This window comes from Rhinoraja longicauda, chromosome 2, assembly GCF_053455715.1.
Source record: "Rhinoraja longicauda isolate Sanriku21f chromosome 2, sRhiLon1.1, whole genome shotgun sequence".
NCBI classification, from domain to species: Eukaryota; Metazoa; Chordata; class Chondrichthyes; order Rajiformes; family Arhynchobatidae; genus Rhinoraja; species Rhinoraja longicauda.
Genome location: NC_135954.1, coordinates 53,361,592 through 53,386,465, shown reverse-complemented (window position 1 = coordinate 53,386,465; position 24,874 = coordinate 53,361,592). Strand labels below are relative to the sequence as shown.

Here is a 24,874-nt window from a genome sequence, read left to right as displayed (position 1 = left end):
TGCCACAGCACATCAGCACGGGCAGCTACCCAGCGGGGGTCTGTGAAATCCTCGTCCGCGAGGAGCTGGCGAATGTTATCAGACATCTGTTCAAGGAAAACCTGTTTGAACAGGAGGCAGGGCGCGTGGCCGTTCAGCAAGGCGAGCATTTCATAAGCGCGGTCAGCTTCCGGTCGTGGCCATCCATGTGCAGAAGTTTGGCTGCCCTGTCGTGGCGGCTGAGACCAAAAGTGCGCAAAAGGAGCACTTTGAGGCCCTCGTACTTGCCCACAGCTAGTGGCTGCCAAAGGTAATCGATTAGGCACCCGGCAGTGTCCTGATCCAGCGCACTGACCACGTAGTAATATTTTATGGCATCAGCAGTAATCTGTCGAATGTGGAACTGGGCCTCAGCCTGTTCGAACCACACCTGGGGCTGTGATGTCCAGAAAATGGGGAGTTTAAGAGAAACTGCATTCTGCTGGTCCAGGTTATCGGCTGCAAACATGGTAAAGGTCCAAAATAAACCCTTTTGGATCGTCGGGGTCACCACTGTTGAGAACCACAAGTTGTGCATCTTTATTTAGTTCGAGAGCAAAAACAGTTAAACTCCGACTCATTCGAATTTCAGACTCCCAGACCCAGGCCCGCGCCCCTACCGCGTGATTGGTCGGCCCAGATCAGGTGATAGTTCGAGATCGAAGGTTGGAGAGTTCCATCAAGTGGCTTGGCCACCAAATGGTGCCACAATATATGCATCCAGCTTAGTTTTGTTTAGTTTAGAGATACAGTGCAGAAACCGGACCTTCAACCCTCCGAGTCCACCCCGACCAGCGATCTCCATACACTAGCACTATCCTACACACTCGGGACAGTTTACAATCTTTATCAAAGCCAATTAACCTAAAATCTTGAACGTCTGCGAGAGGAAACCAAAGCACCCGAGGAAAACGCACCTGGTCAGAGGGAGAACATACAAACTCCGTACAGACAGCACCTGTAGTCAGGATCCAACCCTGTCTCTGGCGCTATAAGGCAGCCATCGCTACACCACTGTAAAATCGATATCCTTATACTTAGAGCAGGAAAAATAGCACCATAGATTTAAATTTTAACTCCACCTATGAACTACTCAGAGATGCTTGAATCATGATGTCATCTTGTCTCGCTACCTGAGAAAGCTGTTTTGCACAAGCCGACACACTCTCAGATCAACGACAGTAATTTAGAGGTCTCACAGTTCAGATCCCACACACGGTCAAGTCCATAAAAATTGAACAGTCCCCCACAACTGTAAACTTTCCCATCAGATCTGTCAATCATCCCTCACATTTGGTTTGGAAACTCCAACCTGCAACGTTTTATGAACTAATACATCAAAAAAACAGACAAATGGTCCCTTTGAAGCCATGACATATTTTCTCTCGAAAAGCATATTGCTGTGGTTTCAGTTACACAATAAATGCATCGAGAAGAAAAATGATCTAATAAAGATAGTAATCTATTTAGATTATCTTTGCTTTGAGGCAGAGCAGGCAAAGTCATCTGTGAAGTGTGGGATAGATCTGGTGCCCTGAGGATTTGCATGGCTTATTTTTTTTCCTCTGCAATATTAACTCAGTGTTCCTGCTGTGAAACATCTTTTCTCCCATTTGATTAACTAAACACCCAATAGGATGGTTACAGCTTTCAAATTCAGGTAATAGCCATTCTACTACATTTCTTAAATCAGGACTGGAAAGGAATGGAAGCTAATTCCTGAGTGCTTTGTTATGTATACCAAAATAGGATGGGAAGTACTGTTTAGGTGTCATTAAAGACCACATCATTGTCTTTTATGGGATTTAATTCAACGGATATGTATAGGATAAATTTGCACATTGATAGACAGGTACTTCACTGGAAATTCAACATTAATTTGCATACACTTAATTATTTTTGAAACATGGTCTGTCAAAGGGCACCAGAGTTCCAGTCATAGCCAAGACTCCTCGCTTTCAAGCCAACACTGCCAAAAACAATAAACAGTTTTTTACGGGATCATGGAAACACAATAGAATGCAGATGCTGGCATCATGGGCAAAAATCATACTGCCGGAGCAAATCAGCAGGTCAGGCAGCATCTGTAGAGGGAATTATCTGTTTTATAAATGAATCTTAAAGGATTGAGAAGACAAATTGAGTTTGGGAGGGAACAGCCAGGTTATCTGACATTGCATGAAGAAAGTGGGCCTGTGTCTGATTTGGAGAAATTTGAATGTTCTGGAGGCATAGGTGAAAAGATATTAGGAAGTGTGAGGCTTAGAAATTGAAATAGAAGGATGGGAAATTTAACTTGGAGACACTGCTCAACACACATCGGTAAACGATTCATGGTCTGAATTAGAATGGTGCAGGATGTTAAGCAAGACGAATTTTATGGATGGTAGGAAATAAATATCAAGTCCGGTGAGCTTTGCAGTATGCGGGTGATATGGATGAGAATTTCACCAGCAGATGTGCTGAGGGGTGGAAGAAATAAAGGGTCAAATAGATAACAAATTTGCAGTTCAGCCTGGAATAATGCCCAGTGAGGCAGGTGGAATTGATGGCAGTGGCCATCGGCTCAAGGTGCGAGGGAGATTCTCATCCAAACTTTTGCATGCTTGAGACAATATGGAAGATATCAATGTATCATTAACTGTGAAACGAAGTAAATTAAATTTGGGTTAGATAATAATGTATTTAGCGCTAACCAAGAGATTGTGTATGCTCGTAATGCTAAGTACTCATTTCCAATTTATTTAGTAATCATGCAGTGTACATTTTGAAGCAGTCAGTCAGATGATTGAAAGAGAAAATGTCAACACGGATATTAGCCAGGATGAAGGTTCACAAGGAACAGTGTGCTTGGAGTATTTTATTGTTTTAAACAGATGTCCTATTTAACTTGCTTGCAATTAACATAATTGAAAGGTGTATCTGCAGTATCGCTAGCAGGTGTTTGAAATGCTTTGTTGGGTAAATGTTGTTCAGTCAATAGCTAGCTGATCTGTACATTGTCTTATCTAATAAGTCGTTTTTCTAGGTTGTAAAAAGACTAGAATTATTCCCACAGAGACTAGCGGTCACCAGCCATTGCGTTATAATAACTTATTACCGCCTATTCAACCTAAATCGTCTAATCGTAAAAGATAAGTGCATGACTGCTTATGATCAATGGCCTAGTTCCTGGCAGAAAATGTGATTTTCTACCAGGACGTAATAAAAGGATTCATGGGAATGCTAGACACCAATACTGGAGGAAAATAAAACAATAATTCTCTCAGCGAGTTCTGTAGGGATAAGATTATCGTTGCTAAGTATGCTTGAAGCATGAGACAAAGGAAACAATCACTGGAACAATGACCTTTGGGAAATCTAAATGTACGCCACGTTAATAATTCAAGTTTTTTTTTCCATTGTTCTGATTTTTATGTAGTTTGAAAATATTTATTCCCCCAAAAGGAATGAAAATGAAAAATAAACAAATGATTTAGAAAGTATTCTTTCTTTCAACAAATAACAATTTTAAGAAGGGAAGATTTAGGAAACTTCTGAATTGTGAAACTAATTTATGAGCAAGTTGATAAGATGGATATGCAATGCTTCAAATGGATTTGGGTTTGTTTATTGCGATAGAAAGTAATGAGCACTTGGGATTAATTACATAGAAACATAGAAAATAGGAGCAGGAGGAGGCCATTTGTCCCTTCGAGTCAGCACCGCCATTCATTGTGATCATGGCTGATCATCTACAATCAGTAACCTGTGCCTGCCTTCTCCCCATATCCCTTGATTCCGCTAGCCCCTGGAGTATCTAACTCTTACAAAACAGTAAATGATAGGAAGATTTATTTAACAGACATGTTACTTAAATAGTAAAATTAGATTACTGCACTAAAGTTACTGCAGGCGATCAATTACATTGTATGTATAAAATGTATTTACCACAAACGTTATGGAGGGTTTCGTTCAGTTTTGCACCATGAGCATCTTTCGAAATGAACGCTGATCACTGATCCATTCTGCCTTGTTGATGCTCAGAGACATCTGCACAGAATGAATCATTATTCAGAGTTCCCTTGATTGATAAATGGAAGCTGGTTGTTCAAAAATAATCTGGACAATGAATGACCATGTTATCTTTATACAAACCCACTCAGTCTTTAAATTATCTCTCCAGTCCAAAGACAGACTATCCAATCAGTTAATGCCCTAAAGGCCTTCCAAGTGCTGGTAATAACAGAACTCCAGTATATTTCCTTTATAATTGCAAATGTTCATTTTCCTAAACCATTTAGAAGATCACAATATGATAACTGGTGACCCATTACCAACATAAACACAAACAAACAATATAATTGTGTAAAAGCAAGATGTAAGTTTGCATTGCATTGCCACTAGGAATAAATACTTCTGAATTAGAAATGTAAACTTGACTGTGAAGCAATTTCTCAGCAGCATTAAAAATTAGTATCTTTATTTCTAATTTAGATACTGCGCAGTATCACCATTTTGTACAGATAATAAAAATGTCATTATTTATTTATTATTAATGATCATATATTCATTGTAATCCTCACAACTGCCCACGCCTATAATGGCTCTCAATTACATCTTTTTTCTTAAGTAACCCTTTTGAATCAAGCATGACTTTTCAAAACCTTCTCTTCATCAAAGTTATTTATTGAAATAAGAAATACTTCAAATTTTTCATCTTCATTTCCTTTTCAAATAGGAATGAAACATTTTCAAACCACGTAAGTATCAAAACGATAGAAAATTAACTTTAATATAGTTATGGATAAGCACAGGGTTGGCCCGAGAGTTAAAAGTTCTAAATTGGAGCAAGGTCAAATTTGAACACACTTTTAGTTAGATGGCCAGAGGCTGTGTTGCCATACTGAGGGCAGTGCTAAATTTCATATTCTTCCTTTCTTTAGTATTCTTCCTTTCCTGAGGTATGGAAGTAGTCCAAGGTTTTGGGGTCACGCTGTGCACCTTGGTTGTCAGAAAGAAGTGTTGTACCACGAAAGCAAGGTCAGAGAGAACCTTTCTCCAGCAAGTATTAAGTGTAAGGCTATCTTCTTTATGCTTGAGTGAGTGTCATCACCTCTCAGCCCACAATATCTGTGCTGAATATACTGCCAAGTTAAATTCTGCCTGCATATGATCCATATCCCTGAATTTGTTGCATATCCTTGTGCCTGTCCAAAGCCTCTAAAACGCAACGATCATATCTGCCTCCACCTCCACTTTCCAGCACACATTCCAGGCATCCACCACTCTCTGTGTAAACAAAACATGCCCCTCACATCTCCTTTAAGCTGCCCCTCTCAACTTAAAACTATGCCCTCTAGTTTTTGACATTTCCATCCTGGAAAAAAGGTTCTGACAGTCTACCCAATCTATGCCTCTTATAATGTTATATACCTCTACCAGGTCTCCCCTTAACATCTGATGCTCCAAATAAAACAATGCATGTTTGGTCAACTTCTTCTTAGAAATAATACTCACTAATCCAGGCACCATTCTGGTAAGGCTTTTATGCACCCTCCCCAAAACCTCCACAACCTTCCTGTGATGGGGCAACCAGATCTGCAAATGATACTCAAAATGCATACTAACCAAAGATTTTTAAAACTGCAACATGACTTCCTGACTCCCATACTCAATGCCCCGACTGATGAAGGCATTCTTTACTACTGTTTTTACTTCAGCTCCACAGTTGCTGCAGGTTGAACAGTTTCCTCCTTTAGCTTTAGGCTAGCTCCCACTTCAACAGGATGGTTACTAGAACTGTGATGTAACATTATGTCATCAAAGTTTGCTGCAAGAATTTTTCAATTATGTAACCTTGGTGGATTTCCACCTTCGTTAAGATTGGCTCCGTTTTTTACTCATTGGTTGGGATTATGACTCGTTTGCACTCACAAGGCAAACGATATCTGGAGGTAAAGTTTCTGTGGGCAGCCATATTTCAGGAAGCTACACCCTAGTCCCCCCCCCCCCCCCCCATTGACAGGCAGGAGCTTCACTGAGATTCAAGAAATGTCATGTTGCTCCCTGCATTTCTCTGGGGGATGTCATGCAGTGAACATCAGGCACGCTATGCCTCTGCATTTGCAGACAGCAGGGTGCAGTTCATGGACAAGCTGCAGATATTATCCAGGCTGACACTCCATTGCATTATAGTTGTGCTGTTATGCCATTAACAATTAATAGGATTAATTTACAAATAATCTGAAATTAATTTACTATGACAGTAAAAGTGATACAGGCATCTGGATATAGAAGGAATTATATTTGGTGTGGTGATTTACATTGTACAAAAGCTTGAAAGTTTATAATCATAAAGAAACTGGGTTCATTAAATAGAAATTACAGTTCACTGAAAGATCTCTGAGCCAGAGATTAAAGAAAAGTTATGAATCATGCAACAATGGATGCTAATATCTTTTCAGTATATGTATAAAATCATGGTATAATTTGCTGTAAATTCCCCTTTTATTAACTTATTTTTTACAGAATCTAAAATATCTGCCATTGCATTTTTTATATGGTATAATTAGTCTTTAATTATCTAATTTTTGACATTTTTATATCAGCAGTTCTATATTGGCATAATTTATCTTGATGCCTGTATCACTTTTACTGTCATAGTAAATTAATTTCAGATTATTTGTAAATTAATCCTATTAATTGTTAATTTTTTTAAATTCAAACCCGTTTTACTGCTTTGATGTATGTAAATTACAAACAGCTTTGTATCGCTGTTCACAGTTTAAATTAACACTTTCTTCTGTAGGTTGCCTTCACCTCCATTGCCTATAGGCCTGGATATTAGGAGGATTATCAGTAGTTACCTATGCCACTGATTGAAAGCTTAGACATGAAAGGCTTAAAGTTGCTTCAGTATGAATAGTAATCTTGGAATGCCTTGAAATGTTTCTGAATATCTGATACTCAAGGTCTTTGGCAGATGACTAAACCAAGAGACCTGACCTATCCAGACAAAAACTTTTCTCAACTGTTTCATGGGAGCAGCATGTTCTGGGTTCTATGACATGACATTATTTAGAGTCATAAAGTAGTACAGCATGGAAACAAGCCCTTCGGCCCAACTTTCCCACACCGAACAACATGTCCTGCAGGAGCCATTAATGTCTAGGCTAGCTGCTGTTGGCATATTATATTATTTTGTCCAGATATATCTTGCCGTATTATTTCAGACACTTGGGTGTGGTCATTAGATGCACAGAGTGGTGTATACACCAATCAGCCAAAACATTAAGACCAAAGTCAAATGTGGGTCCCTTGAAGGCAGACATGGGTGAAATTATTATGGGTAACAAGGAAATGGCAGAAGAGTTGAACAGGTACTTCGGATCTGTCTTCACTAAAGAAGACACAAACAATCTCCCAGATGTACTAGAGGATAGAGGATCTAGGGGGACAGGAACTGAAAGAAATTTTGCATTAGGCGAGAAATAGTATTGGATAGACTAATGGGACTGAAGGATGATAAATCCCTAGGGCCTGATGGTCTGCATCCCAGAATACTCAGGGAGGTGCCTCTAGAAATAGTGGACGCATTGGTGATCATTTTCCAATGTTCAATAGATTCAGGATCAGTTCCTTTGGATTGGAGGATAGCTAATGTCATCCCACTTTTCAAGAAAGGAGCGAGAGAAAAAACGGGGAATTGCAGTTAGCCTGACATCGGTGGTGGGGAAGATGCTGGAGTCAATTATTAAAGAGGTAATAACGGTGCATTTGGATAGCAATAAAAGGATAAGTCCAAGTCAGCATGGATTTATGAAAGGGTATTCATGCTTGAGTAATCTTCTGGGATTTTTTGAGGATGTGACAAGTAAAATGGATGAAGGGGAGCCAGTGGATGTAATGTATCTAATAATAATAATAATAATGCATTTTATTTATATAGCGCTTTTCATATACTCAAAGACGCTTTACAGAGATTTTGAGAACATAGGGAAATGAATAAATAGATAAATAAGTAAATAAATAAATGAACAGAGAAAGGAGACAGAAGGTGAGGTGACCTTCAGTGGTTGAAGGCAGTACTGAACAGGTGAGACTTCAGCGATGTTTTGAATGTGGTGAGTGTGGGGGAGTCTCTAACGGTTTGGGGTATTGAGTTCCATAGGGTGGGAGCAGCGATGGAGAAAGCCCTGTCCCCCCAGGATCTGAGTTTAGTCCGGATGTGGGGGGATAGGAGATTGGCAGCGGCAGAGCGGAGGGTGCAGGTGGGAGTGTGCCTGTGGAGGAGGTCGGTCAGGTAGGATGGGGCCAGGTTATGGAGGGCTTTGTAGGTTATGAGGAGGATTTTGTACTGGATTCTCTGGGGGATGGGGAGCCAGTGGAGTTTATAAAGGACGGGGGTGATATGGTCACGGATCGAGGTGTGTGTGTGAGTAGACGGGCAGCGGAGTTTTGAATGTATTGAAGTTTATTTATGATTTTTGAGGGTGCGCCATAGAGGAGGCTGTTGCAGTAGTCCAGACGGGAGGTGATGAAGGCGTGGATGAGGGTTTCTGCAGCTGTGGAGGAGAGGGATGGACGGAGACGGGCAATGTTTTTGAGGTGGAAGAAGGCTGTCTTTGTGATGTGTTTGATGTGTTTGTCGAAGGAGAGGGTTTGATCAAGGATGATTCCAAGATTCCGGATGTGAGGTGAGGTGGATACTGGGAGACCATCAATGTTGAGGATGAAGTTTTGGGTGGATTTGGTGAGCGTTTTTGGACCAATGATGATGATTTCAGATTTGTTGCAATTGAGTTTGAGGAAGTTTGATTGATCTAGACTTTCAGAAAGTCATTGATAAGGTCCCACACGGGAGATCGGTGAGAAAAATTAGAGCACATGGTATTGGGGGTAGGGTGTTGACATGGACAGAGAATTGGTTGGCAGACAGGAAGCAAAGAGTAGGAGTAAACGGGTCCTTTTCAGAATGGCAGGCAGTGGCGAGTGGAGTGCCGCAAGGCTCGGTGTTGGGGCCGTAACTGTTTACCATATATATTAATGATTTGGATGAGGGAATTAGAAGAAACACTAGCAAATTTGCAGATGACACAAAGCTGTGTGCCAGTGTAAACTGTGAAGAGGATGTTGGGAGGTTGCAGGGTGACCAGGACAGGTTGAGTGAGTGGGCAGATGCATGGCAGATGCAGTGTAATGTAGATAAATGTGAGGTTATCCACTTTGGCGGCAAAAATAAGGAGGCAGATTATTATCTCAATGGTGTCAGGTTAGGTAAGGGGGAAGTGCAGCGAGACCTGGGTGTCCTTGTGCACCAGTCACTGAAAGTTGGCGTGCAGGTACAGTAGGCAGTGAAGAAAGCTAATGGCATGTTGGCATTCATAACGAGAGGATTTCAGTATAGGAGTAAAGAGGTTCTTTTGCAGTTGTATAGGGCCCTGGTAAGACCACATCAGGAGTATTGTGTACAGTTCTGGTCTCCTAATTTGAGGAAGGACATCCTTGTAATTGAGGCGGTGCAGCGTAGGTTCACAACCTACAACCTGGGATGGTGGGACTGTCATATGAGGAAAGATTGAAAAGACTTCTCAGGCCCAGTTATAGCTCAGGCTCAGGGATTAGGAAGAATACAGATTATGTTTCAAGACTAGGCTTGTATTCACAGAAGTTTAAAAGGATGTGAGGGGATCTTATAGAAACATATAACATTTTAAAAGGTCTGGACAAGCTAGATGCAGGAAAAATGTTCCCAATGTTGGCCGAGTCAAGAACCAGGGGCCACAGTCTTAGAATAAAGGGGAGGCCATTTAAAACTGAGGTGAGAAGAAACTTTTTCATCCAGAGTTGTGAATTTGTGGAATTCACTGCCACAAAGGGCAGTGGAGGCCAAATCACTGGATGAATTTAAGAGAGAGTTAGATAGAGCTCTGGGGGCTAGTGGAATCAAGGGATATGGGGAGAAGTTGGGCACAGGTTACTGAGTGTGGATGATCAGCCATGATTACAATGAATGGCATTGCTGGCTCGAAGGGCCGAATGGCCTCCAACTTCACCTATTTTCTATGTTTCTATGATTCACCTACCTAATATGCTGTTGGTCTTCCATGTGCTGCCAAAACAGCGCCGACCCGCCTAGGCATGGACTACAAGACTCCTGTTGTATCTGGCACCAAAACATTAGCAGTAGATCCTTCAAGTCCTGTAAGTTGCGAGGTGGAGCTGCCGTGGATCGGACTTGTCCATCCAGCACATCCCACAGATGATCAATCGGATTGAGATCTGGAGAATTTGGAGGCCAGGGCAACACCGTGAACACTTCATCAAACCATTCCCAAAGAATGGGTGCAGTGTGGCAGGGCACATTATCCTGCTGAAAGAGGCTGCCATCAGGGAATACCATTGTCATGAAGGGGTGTACCTGATCTGCAATGATGTTTAGGTAGGTGATGCGTATCAAATTGACTTCCACATGAATGGCCGGACCCAGGGTTTCCCAGCAGAACATTGTCCAGAGCATCACACTCCCTCCACCGGCTTGTCATCTTCCCACAATCGGTTCAGACCAGACGGGATAGCCTTGGTTGCCCTCGCACATCGATGAGCTTTGGGCGCCCAACACCCTGTCGCCGGTTTGTGGTTTGTCCCTCCTTGGACCACTGTCGGTAGGTACTCACCACTGCTGACAGGGAGCACCCCACAAGCCTTGCCGTTTCAGAGATGCTCTGACCCAGTCGTCTGGCCAAAACAATTTGGCCCTTGTCAAAGTCGCTCAGGTCTTTACTCCTGCCCATTTCTCCTACATCTAACACAATAACTTCAAGAACTGACTGTTCACTTGCTGCCAAATATTTCCCACCCCTTGACAGGTGCCATTGTAACAAGATAACCAATGTTATTCACTTCACCTGTCAATGGTCATAATGTTTTGGCGCATCGGTGTATATATGGGTACAAGGGACAGGAAGTGCCAGACACAGGGAGGGAGAGCATACAGTTCTCACCAGACCGGGACAGACCTGAACAGACCAACGACTGGACAGACCTGGGACCAGGCCAGTGATAGAGCAGCCAGCTACAACTTGTATGCGGAATAAAGAAAGCCTGGTATGTTCAGCTCCTTGTTTGTACAACTACTTCAATAAACAGCCAATTAAACTGGAAATAATGACTGGAAGATTTGTTCTGTTAGGTCTGCGTAAGATCACTCCTACTTCCTGTGTAGGAATGGCAATTGGAAAATAAGTCACTGGAAAAGTCGGAAAGTTGCCATTACATCTTGTGAGAACTTGCTCTTTGGGGGAGACTGGAGCTTGTGAATTAACTGAAAGCGAACGGATTGTTTTATTTCACAAGCCTGATGCTGTTATTCCCAATCAACTGGACAAGGTCGCCACCTGCGTTAATCTGACTAACGGAGATTGGAAACCCTGAAAGCCAACGCACAGGGAAAGTGGGTACGTGCAGCTATATATGCTGGGCTGTATTGGAAAACGTTACTGTAATGGAGAATTGAGAACAAAGAGGTGACCTTGAGAATCGCAATGATAGCAGTTGTTTGAAATACTTGTGCTGTTGGCTACGGCTTTCACATCAACGCTTCTTAAAGGGATAGTGTACAAGTATGTCTGTGGTCAGATCTCATGCTCAGTCACAAGATGGCGATGTTGGAAAGGATTCTGAAAAGGAAAAAGGGGTTATTAAATACCTGGCAAAGGCTTGGAATTGTTCATTCAAGTTAATGGAAATGCTGAAAGAGCTCATGAAATCAATGGAAAATGTAAATGAAGTACAATCTAACCTGATTGAATTAATCATCTCTGTGATTAAATCAAAGAAAACTACGAGTCATTGGTAATGCTGCCACTGCCTGAAGATGAACTCGAAAGGCAAAATCAGTTGGTTCAACAAACAAGGGAAGCTTTTATTGGTTTTATACAAGACTAGACCAAGTGGACCCGTTGGGCCCAAACCTCTCCTGCATTGGTGCACCTCCTCCCCCACTCCCCTTCTCCCCTCCTCCCCCCACCTCCCCCCTCCCTCGTCTCCTCCCCACTCCCCCTCCCACCCCCTCACCCTCCCCTCCCCCTCTCCTCCCTTCCCCTCCCCCCTCAACCCCCCGTATCCTCCCCTTCCCTTCCTCCACCCCCATCCCTCCCTCCCCCTCCCTCCCTAGGAGATAGATTAAAACTTTAAAATGTGAAAAGCGTTAAAAATATAACATCGATTTCAATGAAACTTCTTTCATTAGCACCAAAGGGACGACGGTGAGTAAGGTGGGCCTAAAATTGTTGCACTATCATGTACCATTTTGGCTGTAGTTCAGGAACAAACAAACAAACAAACAAACAAACAGGAGTTTTAGTATATAGATGTAAAAGTGTGGTTATCTGATGTTGGTCAGCAAACTACACACACCATTGCTGGAAGTGCCGTACAACAGAGTGTTATAAACTCAGATAACAACATGTCCCTAAATACCACCAAGACAAAGGAGCTGATCATCAACTTCCGTGGGTCACATAACGGGGAATACGTCCCGATCTTTATCAATGGGGACAGTGTGGAGAGAGTGTCCAGCTTCAAGTTTCTGGGCACTCATATTTCGGAGGACCTAACATGGTCCAATAACACTGCTGCGCTGGTCAAGAAGGCTCAGCAACGACTGTTCTACCTAAGAACACTGAAGAAGTCTGGTCTACCACAACAGCTGCTGACGACATTCTACCGCTGCACCATAGAGAGCATTCTAACACATGGCATCCCTGTGTGGGACCTCAGCTGCATGGAGGCAGAAAGGAAAGCTCTTCAGCGGGTAGTCCATAGAGCTTAGAGGACCATCGAAACACGGCTACCAGCCTTGGAGGGCATCTACAACACACGATGCCTCAGAAAAGCCACCAGCATCCACAAAGACTCTTCACACCCCTGCAACAGTCTGTTCGAACTCCTTCCATCGGGCAGACAATACAAGGCCTTCTACGCCCGCACCTCCAGACTCAGGAACAGCTTCATCCCCAGGGCCATAGCAGCTATGAACCGGTCCTGCTGAGCCGGATGGTCAAAAAGCACAGTGATCCGGCACAGATCTACTTGCACTTTATTCTGTCTTAAAAATGTTACAATTTGTTTTGTTGGGTTGTTGTTGTTTAAATTAATACTGACTAGCTAATTAAATTATTGCATCGTATGGGAGGCACATACCCAATCTCGTTGTACCCCTGTACAATGACAATAAAGATATATTGTATTGTATTGTATTGTATTGTATTGTATTGGACCTGATGACAGTACTTCAAATGTCTTTAAACCTAAATTAAGCCACAAATCTAGTTCTTCATCATGTGCATCTTCAATGCCCTCTCACATTAAAGCTCAGGCAAAAAAGGCTGCTCTCATGGAAGGCGCTGGCACTCTGAAAGACAGGCATGAGATTGAGGCACAAGAAGAACAATCGAAAGAGCAGGAAAAGAAGCTAGAATATCCAGAACTGAATGAGAAACCAATTGTGAGTAATGCTGTTCTCTCACCTCATATGTGTTGGCATATTGGGGCCGGTGACAAAACCTGCATCTTCTCCATTGTACCAGTACAAGTGAAGAGCCACAAGTGGAAGCACAGTGTTGCAAACGTACGCATTTTTGGATCATGGAATTTCATCGACCTTTTGCACAGAAAGCTTGATGAGAAGGCTGAACATTACAGGACAAAAGACCAAAATCCCCTTGCGTACTATGAACCAAGTGAAGCCTGTGACCAGTCACCTTATCTCAGGTTTGGAAATATCTAGTCTGGACAAAGACAATTTTATTCAACTATCGGATGTGTTCACAAGTACGACCATGCCTGTTTCTCAGCTAAATATTCTCAGACAAGAAGACCTGAAACAATGGCCTTACTTGAAGGATGTCAAGATTCCTGAAATAGACTCTGGCATTGACCTACTCATCGGGACAAATGCGTCAAAGGTATTGGAACCTTGGGAGCTGGTCAACAGCCAAGGGGATGGACCATAAGCTGTGAGGACCCTACTGGGATGGGTCATCTATGGTCCCCTGTGAAGAGACAATGACAGCAGGGATGTAAATGGCTGCCCTGCTGCTGCTATCAATCGAATATCCATTGCAAACCTAGAGGAGCTACTGGTCAAACAATACAATCACGACTTCAGTGAAAGAATCAGCAAGGAAACAGAAGAAATGTCCAGAGAAGAAGTTAAGTTCTTGGATATTATGAATCGCTCAGCAAGGATGACAAATGGACACTATTGTTGAGACTTACCTTTCAATCAAGAAAACGCCAGCATGCCAAATAACCATTGCATTGCTGAGCAGCACATCCTGAAATGCAAGTTTGGAAAGAATGAGAAATTTCATGATGAATATACATCTTTCTTCACAGAAATGATTGACAATGGTTAAGCTGAAAGGGTACCAGTGGACCAGCTGAATCGAGGTGATGGAGAACTCTGGTACATCCCTCACCACGGGATGTATCATTCAAAGAAAGGAACCTTAAGGCTGGTCTTTGACTGTGGTGCAGTCTTCAAAGGAACATCCCTTAACTGCCAACTGCTGCAGGGTTCAGACCTTACCAACTCACTCATTGGAGTTCTCATCAGATTCAGACAAGAACCGGTTGCTTTGATGGCTGATATCAAAGCAATGTTTCATCAAGTCAAGGTATCAGAAAAGTATGTTGACTATCTGCGATTTCTGTGGTGGCCCGATGGTGATGTGCAGCAAGATCTTGTTGAATATCGGATGAAGGTACATCTTTCTGGAGCCGTGTCGTCACCAAGTTGTGCAAACTTTGCATTAAGGAAATCTGCTGAGGCCAACAAAGCTCACTTTCCAGCAGAGGTGACAAAGACAGTAAAGAACAACTTCTACGTAGATGATTGTTTAAAATCCATGCCTTCGGAACAAGAAGCAGTTCAAATGGTAAGAGACCTGACTGCCCTCTGCCAAATGGGAGGATTCATGCTGTCAAAGTGGATCAGCAACAGTATGTATTGGCATCCATTCCACAAGAAAACAGAACCAAAGAGACCAAGGAGTTGGACTTGGACGAAGACAATCTGCCAATGGAGAGAGCACTGAGACTGCGCTGGTGTGTTGAAACAGATGTGTTCCAGTTCAGAATTACTGCACAGGAACGACCATACACTAGATGTGTCATCTTGTCCATGGTCGGCTCTATATATGATCCTTTAGGATTTCTAGCACCATTTACTCTGCCAGCCAAGCTGATTATGCAGGAACTCAGTAAGAAAAAACGTGGATGGGATGAAAACATACCCCAAACCTTCTCTCAGCGATGGTCAGGATGGCTAGCAGATCTTAACAAGATTGTGGAGTTTAAAGTGAACTGGTGCATGAAGCCTACAAGCTTTGGTCAAATCAGATATGCACAGTTGCACCACTTTTCAGATGCCAGCGAAAGTGGCTATGGTACTGTTTCATATCTAAGATTGGAAAAGGATAGCATGTTGCATTCATAATGGGAAAATCCAGAGTAGCACCATTAAAACAAATGACTATTCCCAGAATGGAGCTTACAGCTGCAGTCCTAGCTGTCAGAGTTGATACAATGCTGCGAAAAGAATTACAACTTCAAATGGACAAATCCATCTTGTGGACCGATAGCACAATGGTCCTTATGTACATCAACGACGAAACCAAACACTTCCAAACATTTGTAGCAAACAGGATCTCTTTTGTAAGGGATGCTACTGACATATCACAATGGAAATATGTTAGCACAAAGGAAAATCCTACAGATGAAGCCTCTGGAGGACTAACAGCAAACCGCTTCTTAAGCTGTAAAATATGCATCAAGGGACCAGAGATTCTCTGTAAGCCAGACAGAGAATGGCCAAAACCTCACTTGGAATCTGCAATCTCTGCTAAAGATCCAGAAATCAAGCAAGACATCACAATGAACGCCATTGTCAAAAATCCAGTGAGCCTTAGGTTGTCTGATCACCTATTTCTCATCATGGATGAATCTGAAGACTGCTGTAGCTTGGCTTCTTGGAGAAAGGAGATTCATACTGCTGTGAGTAGCTTTGAAAAATATCCTGGTAAATTAAAGGAAAAGATTGAAAAGGGGATGCAAGTCTTAAAAGCAGCACTCTGCGGACAATGTTTATGGCCTGAAGATTTTTTTCCAAGCAGAAAATGCAATAATTTCTTTCATCAAAGACAAAGATTCAAAGACAAATTATCAGTGCTAGAAGATGTTAGAAATGGTGTCAAAAGAAGCAGTCATTTGTACTAACTGGATCCAGTGCTGAATGATGGACCTCTGAGAGTTGGTGGTCGCCTGAATAGATTATTGATGCCTGAAGAGGCCAAACATCCTTCTCGCAAAGGACCTTCACATATAAATGCTAAGTTACGACGTATCCATGAACAGCTCGGTCACGGGGGAAGAAATAATATGCTGTCTCGCCTCCGTAAAATATACTAGATTATCAAAGCTAACTCCGCTGCAAGAAAGGTCATAACAGACTGTGTTGTGTGTAAACAACAACGGTGGTCAAAGCTAAAAAGAAGCTTTTCTCCAGATGATATTGTTGTGGTGGCTGATTCCACTGCACCATGAAGCTCCTGGCCAATGGGTAGAATATTGGAGACCATACCAGATGCACAAGGTGTTGTGCGCACAGATCGACTTCAGACTAAGAGCAACATCTTGGAAAGAGCGATAACAAAGATATGTCTGCTCCTAGAAGTTGAGACCAATAGACAATAGACAATAGACAATAGACAATAGGTGCAGGAGTAGGCCATTCGGCCCTTCGAGCCAGCACCGCCATTCAATGTGATCATGGCTGATCATTCTCAATCAGTACCCCGTTCCTGCTTTCTCCCCATACCCCCTGACTCCGCTATCCTTAAGAGCTCTATCTAGCTCTCTCTTGAATGTATTCAGAGAATTGGCCTCCACTGCCCTCTGAGGCAGAGAATTCCACAGATTCACAACTCTCTGACTAAAAACGTTTTTCCTGGTGGCCCTTACGATTGAAGAATCACTAAAGTGGATTAAATGCCAACACATAGTACATACCTTTTTTTTGATAATGTGCAAAGTTTTTATAGCTTCTTTTAATGTTTATTGGTAATTGTTTCCGTCTTTATGTAGAACAATTAGGGGCTGGTGCGTAGGAGCCATTTATGTTTGGGCTAGCTGCTGTTGGCATATATTATTTTGTCTGGATATATCTTGCCGTATTGCTTTGCACACTTGGAGGCAGTCATTAGATGCACAGGGTGGTGTATATATATGTATATATATATATATGGGCATAAGGGACAGGAAGTGCCAGATACAGGGAGGGAGAACATACAGTTCTCACCAGACCTGGACAGACTTGAACAGATCAATGACTGGACAGACCTGGGACCAGACCAGGAACAGAGCAGCCAGCTGCAACTTGTATGCGGAATAAAGAAAGCCTGGTATGTTCAGCTCCTTGTTTGTACAACCACTTCAATAAACAACCAATTAAACTGGAAATAACTACTGAAAGATCTGTTCTGTTGGGTCTTCGTAAGATCACTCCTACTTCCTGTGTAGTAATGGAAATTGGAAAAGAAGTCACTGGAAAAGTAGAAAGTTGCCATTAACATGTTCCATCTACACTAGTCCCACCTGCCTGCGTTTGGCCCATATCCACCCGAACTTGTCCTATTCATGTACCTGTCTAAATCTTTCTTAAACGTTGCAATGTTCTCTCCCTCAACTACCTTCTCCATCAGCTCATTCCATACACCCAATATCCTTTGTGTGAAAAAGTTACCCCTCAGATTCCTATTAAATGTTTCCCTCGTCACCTTAAACCTATGTCTTCTGGTTCTCGATTTCACTACTGTAGGCAAGAAACACTGTGCATCTACCCGATCAATTCCTCTCATGATTTTAAACACCTTTATAAGATCACCCCTCATTCTCCTGTGACCCAAGGAATAGAGAACCAGCCTGCTCAACCTCCCTATAGCTCAAACCCTCGAGTCCTGGCAAAATGCTCGTAAATCTTCTCCGTCCCCTTTCTAGCTTGACAACATCTTTCCTGTAAATTGGTGCCAAAAAACACAAAACTCTAAATGTGGTCTTACCAATGTCTTATATAACTGCAACATGACCTCCCAAACTCTATACTCAATACTCTGACTGATGAAGGCCAATGTGTCAAAAGCATTTTTGACAAATCTATCTACCTGTGAGACCACCTTCAAGGAATTATGTGTGAAAAAATTGTCACTATGTAGTCACAAAAAACGTATCTGCCTGGGAGCACAAATTGAATTTTGGGGATCCATAACATGTCTGCATAAAATTGATTGCCAAGTCAGCATTCAGCATTGGCAGCATATTGCTGATTGCAAGATCTCGCCATGGCCTTCTTCCCTGCACTCATGTTCCTTAATTTGCTTCTACAATATCGAATAAAATAAGATGTTTACTGAACATAAGTGACCTGTTCATTAGATTTTAGAGATACAGCATGGAAACAGGCCCTTTGGGCCCCCGAGTCCACGCCGTCTAGCGATCACCCCGTAGACTAACACTATCCTACACACTAGGGACAATTTACAATTTACAGAAGCCAATTGGTTTACAATCCTGTACGTATTTCCAGTGTGCAAGGAAACCAAAGCACACTTTGAAAACCCAGGCGGTCATGGGGAGAAAGTACAAACGCCGCACAGACTGCACCCGTAGTCAGGAACGAACACAGGTCTCTAGCGCTGTAGGGCAGCAACTCTACCGCTCCATTACTCTGCCGCTCTATCCCCAATTCTCTATCCACACATCACAAGTGAACAAACCAGTGCAGTGTCTGAGCTTGAATATCACATAGTTTGGTGGGATAAATCACATGTAACTATATTTAAAGTTGTACTGAGGTGTTGTTCATTCCAAATTAGATTATGGAGTCAAATAAGGGGTGGACATTTCTCTGGTGAGCAAGTTAAAATGAATGAAGAAGCCTATCAGAAGTCATTGGTAGACTCTGAGAGCTGGTTAATCCAGGGGAAAAATAGGATGCCATCTGGCCTTGAAGAAGACAGAACTTCAATTGGATTTTTCCAGGATAATCAGGCCAGTCATCCACAGGACTTCACAGTATCTTTGTCTCAGCACATTATAACATGAGAGTCCCCAGTGAGACTGGATGAATCTGCCTCTGTCAGATGCAACAGTATCCATGTGAGGACAACAGTCGATTGCCCAGAGCAAGAGTTTATTTGCAAAATTTTGAATCAGCCCGTTCCTCCCCCACCTTTACACAAGTAGCTGAGAAAATGTGGTTTCTTGATGGATGGAGACTGTTGTTCCTGCCATCCTCACACCCCATGAAAGCCAGGTACCAGAGATGTAGCTCTGGTGGCATGGGCATCCGGACAGCTCCTTGCAAATGTAAAGCTATTTTGCATTGCCATTCATAATCTGGGAATGTCCACACTTGAGATTTAGGTTTATGTCATGAGATTTTCAAGACCCAAATTTGTTAAAGGTCTGGATCCTCATGGATTGGCTCATGTTCATTGGCTTCTTATGTGTCACAAAGTACACTTATTTTCACCTAGAAGCACCATCCTCAGACATCCATGGAATGAAAGTGAAGTGAAGTATAAATATGTGTCTTCACACTGATCGAGGTGGGAATAGTTGTTGGAATACCTCTACCTTGTCCTCTAAAAATAAACAGTAAGCAAGATTAGAATGGGATTTTGAGTAGGTTTCAGATTAAATTATCAGTTCATAAATTCATAAGTGATAGGAGCAGATTTAGACCATTTAGCCCATCAAGTCCACTCCACCATTCAATCATGTGTGATTTATCTCTTCCCCCTCAATCCCATTCTCCTGCCTTCTCCCCATAACCCCTGACACTCGTACTATTCAAGAATCTATCTCTGCCTTAAAAATATCCATTGACTTGGCCTCAACAGCCTTCTGTGGCAATGAATTCCAAAGATTCACCACCCTCAGTGCAATGCATTATGTACTATCTTCAAGTAGAGCAAGAGAGCAAATGTTGTGATTTAGTAGGATATGGATAGAGAAATAATGTGTGCGGAAGAAAGTCAGAGAGCAATTGAAAGAAAGTGAGATGGAAAAACAGTGTGTCATTGAGGACCTGTAGCGAGCTGGCATCTTCTGTTCCCATTTTGCAAAAGACTCTAAATGATGTATGTTTGGGAATTACTCCGGTGTCCACTTGCTAGATTGTAGCATTCTGGTTGTGTCTCTTCAGCTCTCTTAGGCAGAAAGGGGAAATCATGTAAAAAGGTGAAAGAAAATTTGATTTTTTAAATTCTCTCAGCCAGTAATCTTAGTTTATCCTGCTGAGCCGGATGGTCACATCGCACAGTGAACCGGCACAGATCTACTTGCACTTTATTCTGTTTTAAAACTGTTCTAATTTGTTTCATTGGGTTGTTTAAATTAATACTGACTAGCTAATTAATTTATTGCATCGTATGGGAGGCGCATTCCCAATCTCGTTGTACCCCTGTACAATGACAATAAAGATATATTGTATTGTATTGTATTGTTTACAGATATAGCGTGGAAACAAGTCCTTCGGCCCACCAAGTCCGCGCCGACCAGTGATTCCTGGTCACCAATAATATCCTACACACCAGGGACAATTTACAATTTTACCAAGCCAATTAGCCTACAAACCTGTACGTCTTTGGAGTGTCGGAGGAAACCAGAGCGACTGGAGAAAATCCATGTAGGTCACGGAGAGAACATATAAACTCCGTACAGACAGATCTAACCTGGTCTCTGGCGCTAGAAGGCGATAACTCTACCGCTGCGCCATTGTGCCATCCAATTTTCAAAAATAAATCATCAATTAAAAGAGACCTCATTTGGGCCTCTACATGGGGATGGAAATCTGTGTGGACAGATTGTAGGCCATTTAATGAGGGCAACAATCCATCCCAATTTGATTTGTGGTTTGGATGTAATTTAAATTAGAAACACAGGTTGGAAACTGGTGAAGTTCAGTGTCAAGAAATTGACTTAGTCATTCATAAAATGTATTAGAATTCATTGAATACTTCTTTGCTGGGAGTTCAATATTCAGTATTTACCCTGATTTGAGGTAAAGTTAAGACTCTATATTGTTAACAACATTGGACTTGAATCTCACCAGATGGTGCCAGAAACATGGCAAATCTTTGTGTGCTGCCTCAGTACAATCTGCTATTGTTGCACTTTGGTACTTAGTATGATTGTGCCTATGTATAGTAAAATTTGTTTTACTGAACTGTATGCAAAAAAGGAATTTCACTGTACCTTGGTGCATGTGACAATAAAGTCCCATTGAACATTGATTGAACATTGAACTTTGAGTATTGTTAAAAAAAAAATCTCCTAACTTATTTTGGGTTTCCATGAATTTTTGGAGGTAGAATAAACATTGTAGTTACATATATATCTTAGATGGCTTTGTTAAAAGGAATTAAAGACATGCATTGCAATAACAGCTTTCCAGCCATTAAAGGTTATTGATTGCATATCCCCTTCCACCTTGTTAACAATTCCTTTATATTCCAAGTTTACTCAACTGACACTTAATTCTGAAATTAGTTTGAAATGTTTACCGAATTATGCCCATTTGAAAATAATTCAAAATTACCTTTCTTCATGTGACTAGCAAATGAGTGCAGTTAGCACATTATCTCAGATAAGTCTATTGTCTAATCACACAATCTAACCTGTTATTCACGTCCAATATGGACTATTACATTTTGACCAGCAGCATGTAGGTTTCTTTGCTTCATCCCCCAGAAGCTATCTGTTACCACAGTAATTTCCAGGAAATTAAGCACTTGTCTTGGCATCATTCCCATATAGTGGGATGGCTGTTAAGCAGACTTAAAACACAGAAACATTTATTGAGATATGATAGTGACATGAGATATGATAGAAACGTTTGGATAGGCATATGGTTAGGCAGGGAATAGAGGCAGATAAGATTTGTTCTTGGTATCATGTCTGACACAGTCATTGTGGGTCAAAGGGCCTATTTCTGTGCTGTACTGTTCTATGTTCTGTGTTAATTGGATGGTAAAGTGAAACTTTAAAGGGATATCAGCAAATTTGCTTTCTATTTTACAATACGAGCTATTGAGTTACATAATAACAAAACATGGCCTGTTGGAAAGTGCAATGGGTTAAGGTTCTTTTTGAGAACATAGTAATTTACGAAGCAATTTATCACCAGTCCATTTGCATCAAACTCATTGCCAATCTGTTTTCAAAAACACTGATAAGAGGAAAATTAGGACACAAATCAGTTCTTCGGCCAATAAAATGCATTGCAGTTTGAAAGGAAAATGAGACTGCATCTGTGAGAGTTTATGAGATGCATTCACAAATTTGCACATTGGACATAAAATCGATCCAGACCACATGAATAACTGTAATTCTCATTTTATTTATTTTATTCTTTACATCAGTAAATCTCTTCGTTGATAAATTAAAAACTAACCGCAGATTCTGAATACTGAACAGGGAAACTGCAATTATGTCGGTGACATTAATTCAGGACAGGCATTGGCCTATTTACTTCATGCACTCACATTGAGACCTATCCTTTAGATCAATTGTCTTAGGTTGATACTCGCGTGGAGAATATAATTTGCTCCCATCCCCCATTCATCAGAGCTGATCACCCATTCAAAGATTCTATTTTGTTTTTAAGAACCAGTCAAAAGGCTGTGAATTTCAGATATCCAAGCGAACTCATCAATAGAATTGAGCACAACCACAGTGTTATCCTTCCAATGAAAAGTCAAACCTTGCCCTCTCACAAATGAATGGCATAATGACGAAAAGCAAGAAGGCACTCGTTCCTGATTTCCTGCCAGTATTTATCTCCTTGCAATGTTTTCACATTGCCAATTATTGAATCTTGCTATACACAATTTGGTTGTTGTGTTTCATTTTTACAGCAGTGCTCATGGAATTGTGTGATTGTTTTATGATTTTCTTTGTGTTACTTTGTTCCAATAAATACATAAGCACTGGAAGCTTTGGGTGAAATTTCTCTACCGCCTGGTAATTTCAGCTGAAACCGTTGAGCGAGTATCCTAGCCTATCCTTGTATTAAAATAGTAAGTATATGGAATAAATCCAAGCTCATGTTTCTCCTGACATCTCATTGCCTCTACTATCTTGTCTTCACAGCTATCATTGTCCTGTTCATCACTCTGAAGCGGGGCAAGAAAGAGACACTCATAATTTCAGAAGAAGATATTAGGGAGAATGTGGTGGCGTATGACGACGAGGGAGGAGGGGAAGAGGACACCGAGGCATTTGATATCACAGCGCTGAGAAACCCAGAGGCAGCTGAGGAAGTGAGATACCGTCGGGATGTCAGGCCAGACGTGCAACCTTTGCCCAAACAAAGACCTCCCTCCGACCTCAACAGCCCTGACATCCATGAGTTTATTAATCAAAAACTGCAAGAAGCAGACCTGGATCTTAGTGTTCCTCCATATGACTCTCTCCAGACATATGCATATGAAGGCCATGGATCCACAGCAGGGTCGATCAGTTCATTGGATTCGGTCACTGCACAGTATGAACAGGATTATAATTACCTTGGAGACTGGGGACTTCAGTTCAAAAAACTGTCCGAACTGTACGGAGTGGAGAAATCAGAAAGAACCACTTAGTTGTCATTACCATAGTAAAACACTGTATGTAAAACAAAAAAAGTCAGATTTTCATTTCTTAAGCTGCAATTGTTACACAATTTTACTGTAGCAACAAGTGCCCTTTTAATATTTTGAAACATGGGTTCAACAAACAAGCAGAAGGAACACATTTTGAAAATATAAAGAAAAAAAAAATATTTTCCCTGGTGTATATTTTTTATTGTTTAATAAAGTTCAATGTTCCATAATAAAGACACTATGCTATAGTTAAAGATTAGGCAGTTTGATTCAATATAGTATGACAGATAAAGCACTGGAGTTAAACTTATGGCATTGTAGAGCTTCAGCATTGCCTTCTCATTCATCTCGGACTCCAGAACTAGTTACAATGAGTCAGCAAGTTAAACGTGGTACAAAAGGTAGGCAGGCATATTCCTCTAAGATAGACACAAAAAGCTGGAATAACTCAGTGGGTCAGGCAGCATCTCTGGGGAAAAGGAATAGGTGACTTTTCAGGTCTAGAGTCTGATGTCTTTCAAAGTCTGAAGAAGGGCCTTGACCTGAAATGTCACCTATTCTTTTTCTTCAGAGATGCTGTCTGACCCTTTGAGCTACTCCATCTTTTTTGTGCCTATCTTTGGTTTAAACCAGTGTCTCCAGTACCTTCCTAAGCATATTCCTATGATGGTTTTCACATTTGGTTTGCCACAAAGCGCGTTACACCGGACAAAGTCTGCTCACTATGGCAGTGTTGGTAATTTTGCAACTGATTTACAGTAAAATATTTCTTTAGTGATGTTGAGTAATGGATAAATATTGGAAGAGATGAGGAGAGTGGCTCATCTGGTTTTTTTTGCAAAATGATGTCATAGGATATTTTATAACCGAGAGAGCATATGAGTCATCCTTTCAAGATCCTAAGCAAAAGAAGGCACCTTCAACAGTGCAGAGCCTCCTCCTGCTGCATAGGAGTGCCAGTACTTCATCAGAGCACAGGTGGTCCATAACATTGGTAAGATTCTCTGGTAAGATTATTTGCACTGAATCAAGCCTAAAGTCTTCAATTACAGTGCCCTCCATAATGTTTGGGACAAAGACCCATCATTTATTTATTTGCCTCTGTACTCCACAATTTGAGATTTGTAATAGAAACAAAATCACATGTAGTTAAAGTGCACAGCGTC

General features: G+C 41.6%; 1 protein-coding gene across 3 annotated transcripts in view; it reads left to right on the top strand.

The window, feature by feature from the left end:
• LOC144604692 (cadherin-18-like) overlaps window positions 1-23,890 on the top strand; it is a 581,989-nt gene extending 558,099 nt beyond the window's left edge. For all 3 annotated transcript variants that reach the window (XM_078419341.1, XM_078419347.1, XM_078419355.1), the window contains one exon: window positions 23,218-23,890. In XM_078419341.1, the coding sequence (XP_078275467.1) occupies window positions 23,218-23,708 (491 nt within the window). In that variant the 3' untranslated portion in view covers window positions 23,709-23,890. The remainder of the gene's footprint in view (window positions 1-23,217) is intronic.
• Window positions 23,891-24,874: the final 984 nt, after the last annotated feature.